The 12549-nt window shown below is 36.7% G+C and overlaps 2 protein-coding genes across 2 annotated transcripts; one reads left to right on the forward strand and one right to left on the reverse strand.

The window, feature by feature from the left end:
- The first annotated feature begins 6554 nt into the window (after window positions 1-6554).
- On the forward strand, window positions 6555-9707 carry LOC120277534 (B2 protein). The gene is made up of 6 exons (XM_039284396.1): window positions 6555-6732; window positions 7511-8131; window positions 8461-8561; window positions 8835-8918; window positions 9034-9144; window positions 9292-9707. Exons 2-6 carry the CDS (start codon window positions 7528-7530, stop codon window positions 9331-9333), a joined length of 942 nt encoding a protein of 313 aa, XP_039140330.1. The 5' UTR covers window positions 6555-6732; window positions 7511-7527; the 3' UTR covers window positions 9334-9707.
- Window positions 9708-10081: 374 nt separating this feature from the next.
- On the reverse strand, window positions 10082-12255 carry LOC120277949 (zinc finger MYND domain-containing protein 15). The gene is given in 2 exon segments (XM_039284829.1): window positions 10082-11730; window positions 11732-12255. Coding segments are annotated over 2 exon segments (1896 nt in total). The 5' UTR covers window positions 12188-12255; the 3' UTR covers window positions 10082-10290.
- Window positions 12256-12549: the final 294 nt, after the last annotated feature.

A 12549-nucleotide genomic window follows, 5' to 3' on the forward strand; every position in this document is an offset into this window, starting at 1 on the left:
GCCCCCTCTTTGATTGAATAACACCGTGTAAAGCATACATGGCCCTCTTTGATTGAAAAGTATCAGCGGCAATCAAAGTACTAATATATCCTACAAGCATCACCTTTTTAAGTTTTTGATAGACACATGCATTTGCATCCATTTAAGGTATACCATGATAAAGATTTTTATTTTTTATTTTTAATAAACAGGTGATAAGTGTCATCCATTTTAAAAAGAAGTCAGGAGATATGTATAGACATAAAGCAAGTACAATAAGTATTTATGTCATAAAAAAATTTTATAATAAAATTTTTAGAGTGGACTTATAAATAAACAAACACAATAAGAAGAAAAAGAACACTAATAACATGACCCCTAGGGAAAAGGTGTCATAAAAACCCCAAAATAACACAAAAGAATAGTGATTAGGTGAGCACTTGAGATGAAAGTCATCTCATCAGCTTCTCCCGCTCCACTAACACATACCCAAGAACTCCAAACTTCTCCTAAGAATCATGGTTGAAACCTCCAACCTCGTCTTCTTAACCTCAAGAGTTGTTTGCATCTATAAAGGGAACATATGGTCTCTATATGTCACACAAAAAGAAAAAATCTATCCAACCTCAAAAACCAGTCAGAGTAGGACCAATCTTCTCCGCAAAGTCACAAGAAATGAACAAAGGATCAACCGACTCAATTGCTACATAACATAACACGTGTAGGAGTTGGTAATCTATTGCACTTCCCAAGGCAAGGTTTTTCGGATGAGGATTTTGTTGTCTCAAAGCCGAGTCAAATGAACAAGCTAATTTGATGAGAACATAAATTTCAATATTGGTTATTTAAACTTAGTTTTATATTTAAGAAAAAAAATCACTTTCTTGCTATACAATTTTCGCAGGATTTTTCCCCTTCTTTTTATTATTTTCAAATTTGAGCAAGAATTTCATTTTGACCTATGAAATTTTTGGAAGATGAGCTGGGGCGAACCCACTAGAGACCCCTGGGACGTCAGACAAACCTCGGTGGAACAAGTGAGGGATGATGCGCCCAGCCACGTGAGCTGGAACCACTCGTATACAACCACTATTCACAACTCCCAAAAATGTGCCATCAGCCGAGAATCGAACTCTCATCACTCGGTGAGAGCTCTATCGGCGACCTATGTACCAATAGACCCACAAGTCGTTGGCTATGAAAAATTTAGTTATGCTAAATTTAAAGAGATTTTGACCTACTTCAATAAAGTCGTGGTTTATCCACGTTTTTTCAAAAATTTAAAGAAGCTATTCAATAGATAGTAAAAAATACATGAAACTCTGTAAGCTATTATGATGTGTTGAATGTTTATTTAGAAACTCTGGTTTCGGGTGATCAATGAAATTAATAAAATTTAGTGAGATTTTGATGGTATAGAAATTACAACTAGTACAACTGAATTTTTTTCCCCCCAAATGCAATAAGGGTTGTTAGTCAAAAAGACATGCATATTATCTGAGGATTGAACGTCTAATTTGTCTGCATGTACTTACTTGGTGATGTGAAGTGTGGATTGTAAGTCCAAACCCACAATCAAAAATACGTCACTATTGGTGAGACTCTAACTCTAAACACTTGAATGTCTCATAATCACATTTCGTAGTTAAGCCAATACTACCGTACTATAAACCCTTTGGTAAAAATTGAATCTTCAAAATAGATGCCAATTAAAAATTCAAATCTTATTTATCGGCTTAGAGATCAAAAGAGGACGGTATATTTTGAATTTGAAGGACTTTAATGTCTCCCTCTTTGGTAAATGATAGTGAAAACTATCCTCAAACAGAAAATGATGTTGGACCAAAATAATTCATTTAAATAATTTTCAGAGGCAATAAATGTCCCGGTCTCCACATAAAAAAACATTTTTTTTTTGGAAGCCTCATGCACTCTGACCAGCTTTTCCATTATATTAGCTCCCTTGCCTTAGAAATGATAGATCAACTTCTTTTAGGAGCAATATTAGATGGATGAATGGAAGTGCATCCACAGATATGTAGCTAAATCTATATGCCCATTAACAGTTCAATCGGCATCAATCCATACTATAGTATGAGTATCTAATTTAACTAGGGATTCCACTCAAATGTCTATCCATAACTTTATATTTCCCTCATCTTTTATAGCCAACATGTTAAATGTCATTCCCACATCAAAACGGACGTGAGGACCTACCCACTTGAATGCAATTGTCACTTCTTGGTTCCATTATTTTTTATAAATTATTAATATATAATAAGGCCAGACGTATGGTAGAATTTTTTTTTCTTTTAACAAATAGACAACAAATACTTTTTCATTTTAAAAAAAAATTAGAAATATGCATAGATGTGGAGGTAGCATCTCAATACACTTATGTGCTATCACCTTACTTAAAAAATTCGGTGTTAATATATTAAGAAATTATTAGCTAAATTTTTTTTATAACTGATTTGAGACAATAAAAGGGTTATTACCCAATAGAAATTAAGTTATTCAACTAATTGATTTAAGATGATAAAATTTTTAATTTGGATAATTTGTCCAAGAGAAGATGCAACTTAGGAACCGTGGGTTAGCCCACTTGTAACTACATGTGTTTGTGATTGAGAGGTCTCGAGTTTGAGCTTCTCAGATTATAATTTATTTTCTGGGTCTTCTGTGGGAGTTCTATGTGAAGAATACCTCTTGAGGGTTTATCTCTAGGAAGTCAGTTAAACCACTGTAATTGATGTACCTCCGTACTCATTTGTTTTTTGCTTTTTCACTTGTCAACTTTATCAAAAATATATATATATATATATATATATATGCAACTCCCACCATGGCACACCAACTTGCTTTCTATGTGATGCGGATATTGAAATGGATGGTAATCTCTTCCTCTTATTTCCTTTTGCTAAACAAATATGAAATCATTTTCCCCTCATTTTAAACCTCCCACCTCAACCTAAGACTCTCTATGAGATCTATTTAAAGTGGCAATCTGTCATGCATCCCAACCTCCTTCATGGTTGGGTACCTGTCATTGTAGTTAGATTTAGCTTGAGAGAAATAAAAGAATTTTCAATAAGAAAATGTCATCTATTCCCAATATCATTTCTGCTGATAATTTTTTTTTCTAGATGATGTAATGCAACTTCTGATTTGGCCCATTCAAAGTTGAAAAGCATCAAAGATTTTAATCAAACATAGCTTAATTAGACTTCTCCACAAGCAACTACACTACAATCTTGCAGTAAATCAAGCACCCTAGTGATGCAACCTCAATCTGAAGTGCTTTGGTATACATGCCGGACACCTCAAACCCTATGTTGGGACATGTCCACCTTTCTGCTGTGATCTTCTTTTTCAGTTTTCTATATTGTTTTTATTCTCGCTCCACCTCTTTTTTTCTTTTCTTTTAAGAAAAAAACCTTCTGGCCGGACAACCCCTTGTAATGGATGAATGCCTAATCCACTTTTATTTAAAAAAAAAAGACATAAACCCAAAACAAACCCCAAGAGTTTAGCATCTGTGATCCGCCTGGTTAAATCAAATCCATTATGAAACAGTACTAAGAGTCCTGGACTTTGGCTGGTGTGGAAAACAAGTCTGTCAACAAAATGACCCGAATCAAATCAATTTTTTTTAAATAAATAAATCACATTCATCAAAAACATAAGACGGTATAAAAGATAAAACAACACACCAAGGCACCAACCATGAAGGCTAATAATAAACAACAAGAGGCCAAAAAAAAAAAACTAATATAAAAAACATCAAAAAGCTCAACGACCATTTTGGTCTATCGGCAGATCGGGTCCCTTTACGTAGAGTGTTGTCTCGGAGTGTCGAGCGTGGGCCTCCCGAGTTCGATCCCTCATCTCAGCGAGGTGAGAGTATGGTTCGATAATGAGTAGCGGCTCCCCACGATGCTTCCCCTGCAGCTTCCGTCATCACCTTTTCTCCAAAAAGGGCGCAACATAGTACAATAGATGAAAAAAACAAAACCAAAAAACCTCTAAATGCTCATGATTGGATCTCTAAGCTGAAATTAATGTTAATGGCAAGATATTATTGAAAACCTTGTTCTGCGTCCAAGACTCCAAGTCAAAACAATGATTAACAAGCAACCACTAAATAAACCCAGTAACAGTCACTATTAGTGGTGGGTGAGCGAGATAAGATTGAATCCTTTGTGCCATAACATAGTAACATACTATAGATATACTATTGAAATACCATATCTATTCATCTACTGTTTCTAAAGTCTCTTGTGGGAAGAACCGTATTTTCCACTCAGGGTTTAGACAAGAGAATTTACCAAATTATGGTGTGATCATATATTAATATATCATTTTGAGTATACATAACAGACTGTACTTGTTTGACACCTTTGTGGGGCTTTTGTCGCCCATCATCAAAAAGACAAAAAAACACACACACAATGATTAGCAGGCTTCATAATGTCATTAGAATTCTCACAATCCTCACAATCCCTCATTAGAATTCTCACAATCCCTCTAACTTGGATCAAATTCAACATTCACTGCAGCAATCTCAGCAGCTAGACTGGAGTCAGTTTGGTCACCTAGAAAACCTTAAAGCAATACTCCTTTGTTACAAATTACAATCTCAGTGAAAACAAACACACAAAGGTGGTTTAGAAGACATGGACACAGACATAATATAAATTAGATTAATTAGAAAGAAGCTTCACAGACATAAGATTAATTAGAAAGAAGCTTCCTGAAATGACAGTTTCCAACATTTCCTTTATATTTCATAGAATGGTCAATGGCTTTCTTAGCAATCCCCTAGTGAAATATTTTCTGAACATACATGACCACTAGATTTTATCACAAAAAAATAAAAAAAAAAAAAGAGCTTCAGGTAGAATTAAAGCTACTCATAATCAAGATGTTTATTTTGGAAAGGATCTAATCATAATCTAGTCAAATTCATTTAATTGGATGTTTGGTAAACAAATAATTTTTTTAAAACTAAATCTAATTTTCAATTATACTAGCTTAGATGAAATTTATATAATATATTATTTATCCTCATATATTAATGTTATATTTTTTTCATCTAAAATAATTATATACCTAGCATGAAAATTTAACATAATGATTCAGATTTTTTTCAAATAATAATTTTTTTAATATCAAATGAGAAATTGAAGATGAGCTGCTTAACATAAAAAGCTAATTTTTGAGACAAACCGTTTCAATTAAACAAAGACAACAGTTTTTCACATAATCTAAATTTTACATACTTTATTTATTTATTTTCAATATATGTATACACGTCTACCATCTCATAATAGAGAAGTTGTATGTGGTTCTCCATGGTAGACGTCCAAATCCATCACTATCCACATTCTATATATATATTATATTCACAACACACATCTTTCACAGAGATTAAAATAATTCAATATTTTTTTTTAGTTTATTACCAACTAATCACTCCCATCCCATGTGATCACAAACAAATTCTTAATCCATTATGAAAGTGCATACCTCTACAAGTAACATGCTCTTCTTTTTATAATACATTGTTAATAATACATTGTATTACAACGTCAAAAAAATTAATAAATAATAACAAGGTTGTTGATAAAAATTATATGGATTGAACGAAATAATCGTATTTTCCAATTGACTGCTTTACCGCTTTACAATATTTTTTTATTAAAAATCACTAATACGCTTCTTTTCTTTGGCTTTCAATCAAATTTCACTGATAGATAACTCGTCATCTTTTAATGAAGTCTTCCCGGTAAAAATTAAGCGTTTCTCTTAATTTCTTAAGTACTTAAAGTCTCAAATCAGTTCGGAGATCCCGACTCAATCTCGCAGGAGGAATGGTTCTTTTTGTTGGTCCTGGAGGCTCGAGGGACCAGACGGTGTCTTCCGCCTTCTCACCTTTTTTCTCTTCGTATAAATTTTATTTTCTCGCTGCTCTTGGTTCTTTTCCTCACTTCCCGGTGAGAGGTTTTTATCTTCTGCTCCCTCGTTACTCTTTCTATTCAATAAAGTTCTGGTTTTATCCACATTTATTTCAAAAATTATGTATATATATAGACATATATATATCCACCAACTTCATAAAAAATTGAAAACAAAATTAAAATTTTGGTCCAATGAGAATATTCTTATGGGAAGATAAAACAGATGCCACCAAACTCTAAATGGGACTCTTGTGGAAAAGCTTTGGTTATAAATTCATTGTATCTACTTTTGGCCAAGCTTTCCTGTCTGATCATGTGTTACAAGACGACTTATATTATTGCAATGTCTCTTAAAAAAAATTAATAAAAAGTATTATTTTGGTTCACATGATTCCTATTGTTTGTTTTATGAAGCTTAATAAAACAAGATCAAAACATTAAAAAAACTAATAAATTTAAACCAATCAATCAGATTAAGTGAAGTTAAACATATGAGCTCATCTAAATGATTGCAATTGAATGTGAAAATATCTTACTAAAGTGGTGAAATTGTAATTAAATGTGAAAAGTAGTGGCATTTTGGTAAAAGTATGTCTATAAACTGGGGACAATACAACACGTTGTGTGCTTCTCTGGCAGGCTCTATTTGGAGGGGGCGAGGAAGTTAAGGGAAAAAAATCGCACCTTTACTCATCTCCTTCGAGCCAAATCTTAGGGTTTCTTGGATCCCTGGCCTGATTGGATCTGGACACCAAGCTCCAGATCCAAAATACCCACTGTTCTTCTGTTCTAGGTGAGTTTAATCTCCATTTTCTCTGGTTTTTTACGATAAAAAACGCTTTTTTGCTGTTATTTTGTTGCTTGATCTATGAATGAAGTAGTATCTGATGGTTTGGAGTTAATTTCTTGTTTGTTCTTTGAAATATTGGATTTTGCGTAGTTTTTGTGTTGTTTTAGTGGATTTAGTTTGTTTTTTATTTTAAGGATAAAAGAGAACTAGATCTCTGATCTTTGTTTGACTTTTAGGATATGTTTATGTTAGTAAGTTTTTGGAGTATTTGATTCTGAGGTGGAATTTTTGCTTATTTATTCTCAGATCTTTGCATTTGCTTGGTTTTTTCTTTTTTACTCTTTTCTACTGGTAATTTAATTTTTTTCCTCTTCCTGTGATACTTAACATTATGCCATTTGAATCTGTTGAGCTTTCATAACTTGATTGTAAATTAACATGATTTTGGCGCTTAGGAATGTGAGCTTTGCCTGTGTGTGTTTGTTGTGTCGGTGTTCTTAGATCCAGTCTCTTTGTTGTTGTTATAATGCTTTATCATCTTTAAGATTGAGTTGTATAAATGATATTGGTACTAATGGCCATACTGGCTCTAGAGAAAGCACAGCCTATCCTTCTTTGTTTTAGTTTTTGGACTTTTGAAGCTTAACAAAATTTTGCCTTGCACCAATTTTCTTTGAGAAATTTTCAAGTGTGTTCTTGCTTTGTTAATCTTATGATCTGATGAAGCTCATTCAAAGATTTTCCCTGTATGATGTATGAAAATTTTCTTTTCTGTTTACAGCAAATTGCTTGAAAAAGATGGATGACCTTTGGCATCTGGGAGATGAGTTCCGCGGCCAGTCAAAGGCTTCAGAGGACCATCAGTGGTCAGTCATTACCTCAAAACTGGCTGAGCTCACTAGAACAAAGGGCGAGCGGATGAACAACCTTGATATTTCAAAGAGTCCTCAAGATGTCAAGCCATGGGAAAAATATGCATTGGAAGATACTAAATTTGATAGCTTAAATCTTAATCTTATGAACCTTGATTTCAAAATAAATGAGGTTGCAGTGAAGAGTCCTTTCCGTAATGGTGCTCTTAACATGAACACAATGTACCAGAAGAGCAACATGAGCAACATTAATAGCATCAATGGTTTTAAGCTGAACTCAGTGACCAACAAGTATGCCCAGAGCAACAGCAGCAAGGATGTCAACAACAATATCAACCACAACAACAATGCCGGGAACAAAAATGTCGACAATAGCAACAACAATAACAATAACAACAACCTTGTGGTGGACAAGCGTTTCAAGACGCTACCTTCTGCTGAGATGCTCCCACGCAATGAGGTTCTTGGAGGTTATATTTTTGTTTGTAATAATGATACCATGCAGGAAGATCTCAAGCGACAACTGTTTGGTATGCTTATATTTCTGCTTCCTCACTTTAAGAAGATTATTTTATTTTAGTGCTATTAGAATTTGACTATGATAACTGATAGGCTAACATTTGTAAATCATTCATAATCATTTCATCCTTCAAGCATGCACGAAGAGTATAAAGGCTGTGGTTACTGCTACTGTTGATATAGAGGCCACAGTCCATGGCTGAGTTATGTTGATCTTTTAGTACTAATAGAGGTTTCCTTTTCTTCTGATGCTAATATGTTCTTTTGTTTCAAATTCCCTAGTAACTAATACTTTCTTAAGATGAAAACTATCTCAGCTATGTGTATTTTCCACTTGCAGGGTTGCCTCCGAGATACCGTGATTCTGTCAGGGCAATTACTCCTGGACTGCCTCTTTTCCTCTATAACTATACAACCCATCAACTTCACGGAATATTTGAGGTCAATTTTTTATGTCTTACAGCACTTGATATTTGCCATTTTCATTAGCCGTTTAGGATTAGCGGATCCCAGTTTGAAGATTTAATTTCCTTTCCTTTAATTTAAGGGTAGCCTTTAGTGGGGTTTACCACAGTTCTAATATCACAATTAGGACTCATCTAAGTTTCTATGTTTCGTAAGTATAACTGCAGCATAATAAGCATGCAACCGATTTCGTGTTTACTTATTTTAGTAAACATCAACATAGGTTTCATCACTAGGTTTATATTGCAGGCTGCAAGTTTTGGTGGTACCAACATTGATCCAACAGCCTGGGAAGATAAGAAGTGCAAAGGAGAGTCCAGGTTTCCTGCACAAGTGAGTTAAAATTACTTAAAAATTTTGAACTTGTATATCATTAGCATTCAAAATCTGCGGTACAAGTTCCTTCCATTGATATTTATCATTGGTGCTCAATTGACAAAAACATTAGGTGAGGATCCGTGTGAGGAAGATCTGCAAAGCCCTCGAAGAGGATTCTTTCAGGCCAGTTCTGTTCCACTATGATGGACCAAAGTTCCGTCTTGAACTATCCATTAAAGAGGTATTCAAAATGCATCTCTCATCTGTGTTTGCTTCTTCACTTTATCTGGATCCGAGCTGATGCATAAGATAAGATTGCTGATCTAAATTCTTGTTTATATGAGTTGATGAACTGACCGTAGACCTCTCATCTGTTGCCTGTACTCAGACCTTGGATCTACTAGACCTCTGTGAGAAGGCGGGCATGTGAGGCCAATTCCATCACAACCTTCTCAATCATTCCAAGATCCTGAAGTTCACAAACTGAAGTAGCACTGCTTGTTTGTTGTTATTTGACAATGTTTGTTCTCATGATGTCGGTCTTTTGTGAAGCGTAAGCTTGGGAGTTTTCATTCAATGCATTTTCAATGAGGATCTGGTGTTTGGGAAGCCTCAGAAGTTGTGAGCCCCATTCCAGTTCTAAACCTCAAATACTTTGGAAATGCATGCTATGTATATTTTGTGCTAGTCTATGATCTCAGAATTTGCAAAACAGACAAGAAAGAAACAGATGTAATTTGTCCATCATAAAGCCTATGTGGTGACAAACTTTCAAATTGTTAGCAGCTTGTGTTTTGTGTGTCATGAAATGCATCTTATGTTTTATCAACACAATGTTGTATTATATCCTTAATTGATTTTAGTTATCTTCAGAAACAGTTAGCTCCTCCGCTGGGTTTTTCAGACTTATGCTATGGTTTTATGACTCAAATGAATTAGAAATGCCCCACTAATGTTTCAGTTAGATGCCTGTATAGAGGCTTCAAAATGATCAGAACTTTTTTAAGTTTTTGTTTTTTTTCCGTAGTTGGCATGGCATTAAGTTACTGTCATCAAACATATGTTATTCTTTATAAACAAATAGTGCTTCCTCGTTGATGCAGCATTTTTCATCAACTGTCGCATATAATTACAGTTTGCAAGGAAATTTAAATTTTTATGAACACATAATAACAACATTTGATTAAATTGCTCTTATTTCAAATTTCCAACAAGTAGGATTGATTCACAAAAATAGCAGAACAACAATGGCAAACTAAAGACACAGACATCAAGAACAACTTCTAACAACATCCAAACTCTATGTTCAAGAGTAAGCATAGAGCAACATAAGGGATAGTACCATACCAGATATAGATAGAAAGTAGTTCCAATGTGCAATTGTTTCTCATGCATTCACTCCAAACACAAAACCATTGCTGAATGAAGGTAGATTGCTCGAAGTTGCCTGTTCGCGCAAAGGTGAACGGAATGGATTAGGAGTTACAGGATGACTGATATGCAATCCGGCTCCCCGAAGAACTTGCTTAGCATTTGCACACGAGATCTCGGATTTATCAGTGAAGAATGCAGGCACATTCATTGACTTAATCAGCTCAAGAGCACCTCCCCAGCTCCCAAAACTCTCCAATTTACAATTTAATGCAATAACAACATGAGCTGAAGATAGATAAGATGCTTGTTCTTGATAAATGCCTCTCACCAAACTCACTCGCACCCTACCACTGATCCCGGAAACTGATCCAGATAAATTACTAGGAACCTCAGGACCGATCATCACAATCTGCACATTCCCTACTCCATTGAGCAAATGACCGATCTCGCTGAATGCAGGCATCCAATCCAACTCACCTTCAGGACCAAGATAATGCACTACAACTTCTTTCCCTTTGATCAACCGGTTTTTCGAACTAATACAAAGAGAAGTGAGGATGTGATACAACGTCAAAGAGTGTGAAAGTATGGCTGCCACCGGGCTCGACATTGGCAATGGCCGAAGATTATAGTACTCAGACCAACCAGAGAGGAGAATTAAATTGGAAACACCATCCATATAGTTCACAAATGGAGTATCTTGAGGAAATTCACCATCACTCAATCCTCCCCAAGAATTAGAAACACCACCAAACTCCAATGGAAGCAAACCAAATGGGCAATGAGCATAGCAATCACACCTTCTCCTCCACATTCCCTTCTGATGAAGCCCCATGAGATCAAGCCATTTGCAAGGATGCTCTACGAAACAAGGGAAAGTGAATACCTTGAGAGTTAACTCTTCCTCCCTCTCCATCATGGCCTTGAAAACTCCACAAATGCTCTTGTGTTCATCCTTCCAGTGTTGTTTCTGGCAAACAGGGCCACAGTAGACGGCGGCGCGGCACCGGCCGCAGCACAAACACTGCTCGCTGGGCACTTCCTTCTCGCACATCATGCATTGCCTCATTATGCTCCAATTCTTTGCAACTATGACTTTCTTCATTGAATCCTCTATTGGAGGCTCTGCAATGAATTTGGGGGAGTTGGAACTGAGCTTCTTCTCTTCATAAGCTTGACCGGGAGGATGGGAGACAGTGACGGCAACGAGATCGCTACCACGGGAGACTTCCTGCGGCCACTGCACGTCCACCGTCTCGATGAATGGCTCGAAGCGGATCACTCTCCCGCGCTTCGGCGCGGGGTCTTTGGCTGGCTGGAGGAGGGGATGCAGCAAGGCGATGGCTTTCATGAAGGCGTAGACATACCGGAGCTCCTCCAACGTCGGATTGCGAAATCGCAGAGATCCAGTGGAGGTGCAGCGCGCGACGTCGAAGACAGGAAACCGATCGAGGACCGGAGGGTTCGAGGGATAAGGATCTAACCATACGCTTGTCGGCGGAGGAGAGGAGAGGTTCAGAGACGAAGACGACACGGAGGAGCTCAGTATTGGGGGCACGGATGGTCTCGCGAAGGCCGGTCATCTTGAGGGCGTCGGATTCAGACTTGAAGAGGTGGAGAGCGAGGTCACCGCCATCAGCGCCGATGAACTGAGCGCAGGGGAATGGTTGTCTGTTGGAGGACCAGTCAGAGTCTTTGCCGACGCGGAGGCCGAGGAGGTGGGAAGGGCGGAGGCGTTTCCAGGGGTCGGTGCGGAAGAGGGCGGCGGAGGAGCGGAAGAGGTGTTTGATGAATGGAGAAGGGAGGGAGTCGAGAAGGAGGAGGGATGTACCGGAGCTAGGACCGAGGCCGGGGCCGGAGCCGAACTGGTCTTCGAATCTGGCGAACAGGTCCCGCAAATGTACCTCCATTTTTATTTATTTATTTATTTATTTATGAGCACCACCGCGCGGTGGTGAAGGTGTTGCTATAAGCTACTAATAAGTAGTTCTCAACAATGTCAATGGATTGTGTGTGTATATATAAAAAATCTGAAGAGATGATATGATGATAGGGACTATGGTATGGTATGAGATCCAAATTCTTATGGTTTAATTGCTGTAGAGATCCATATAATTATGTATTTTTTGTTTTTTTAGTCCTTGTATTATTTTAAGGTAGAATTAAGTCCTCATATTTGATCAAATTGATCATTCTAATCCACAATAATATTTTTAGGTACAATTAAGTTTTTGCAATTTACACTCTACACCACGGATTAGAATGACCCAAT

The sequence above is a fragment of the Dioscorea cayenensis genome, chromosome 15 (genome assembly GCF_009730915.1).
Source record: "Dioscorea cayenensis subsp. rotundata cultivar TDr96_F1 chromosome 15, TDr96_F1_v2_PseudoChromosome.rev07_lg8_w22 25.fasta, whole genome shotgun sequence".
Taxonomy (NCBI): Eukaryota; Viridiplantae; Streptophyta; class Magnoliopsida; order Dioscoreales; family Dioscoreaceae; genus Dioscorea; species Dioscorea cayenensis.

Coding starts and splice junctions, on each gene's coding strand:
- LOC120277534 (XM_039284396.1), top strand. CDS start 7,528: ATGGATGACCTTTGGCATCTGGGAGATGAGTTCCGCGGCCAGTCAAAG. Junction 8,562..8,834: donor AACTTCACGGAATATTTGAG/GTCAATTTTTTA, acceptor TTTATATTGCAG/GCTGCAAGTTTTGGTGGTAC. Junction 8,919..9,033: donor AGTCCAGGTTTCCTGCACAA/GTGAGTTAAAAT, acceptor CAAAAACATTAG/GTGAGGATCCGTGTGAGGAA.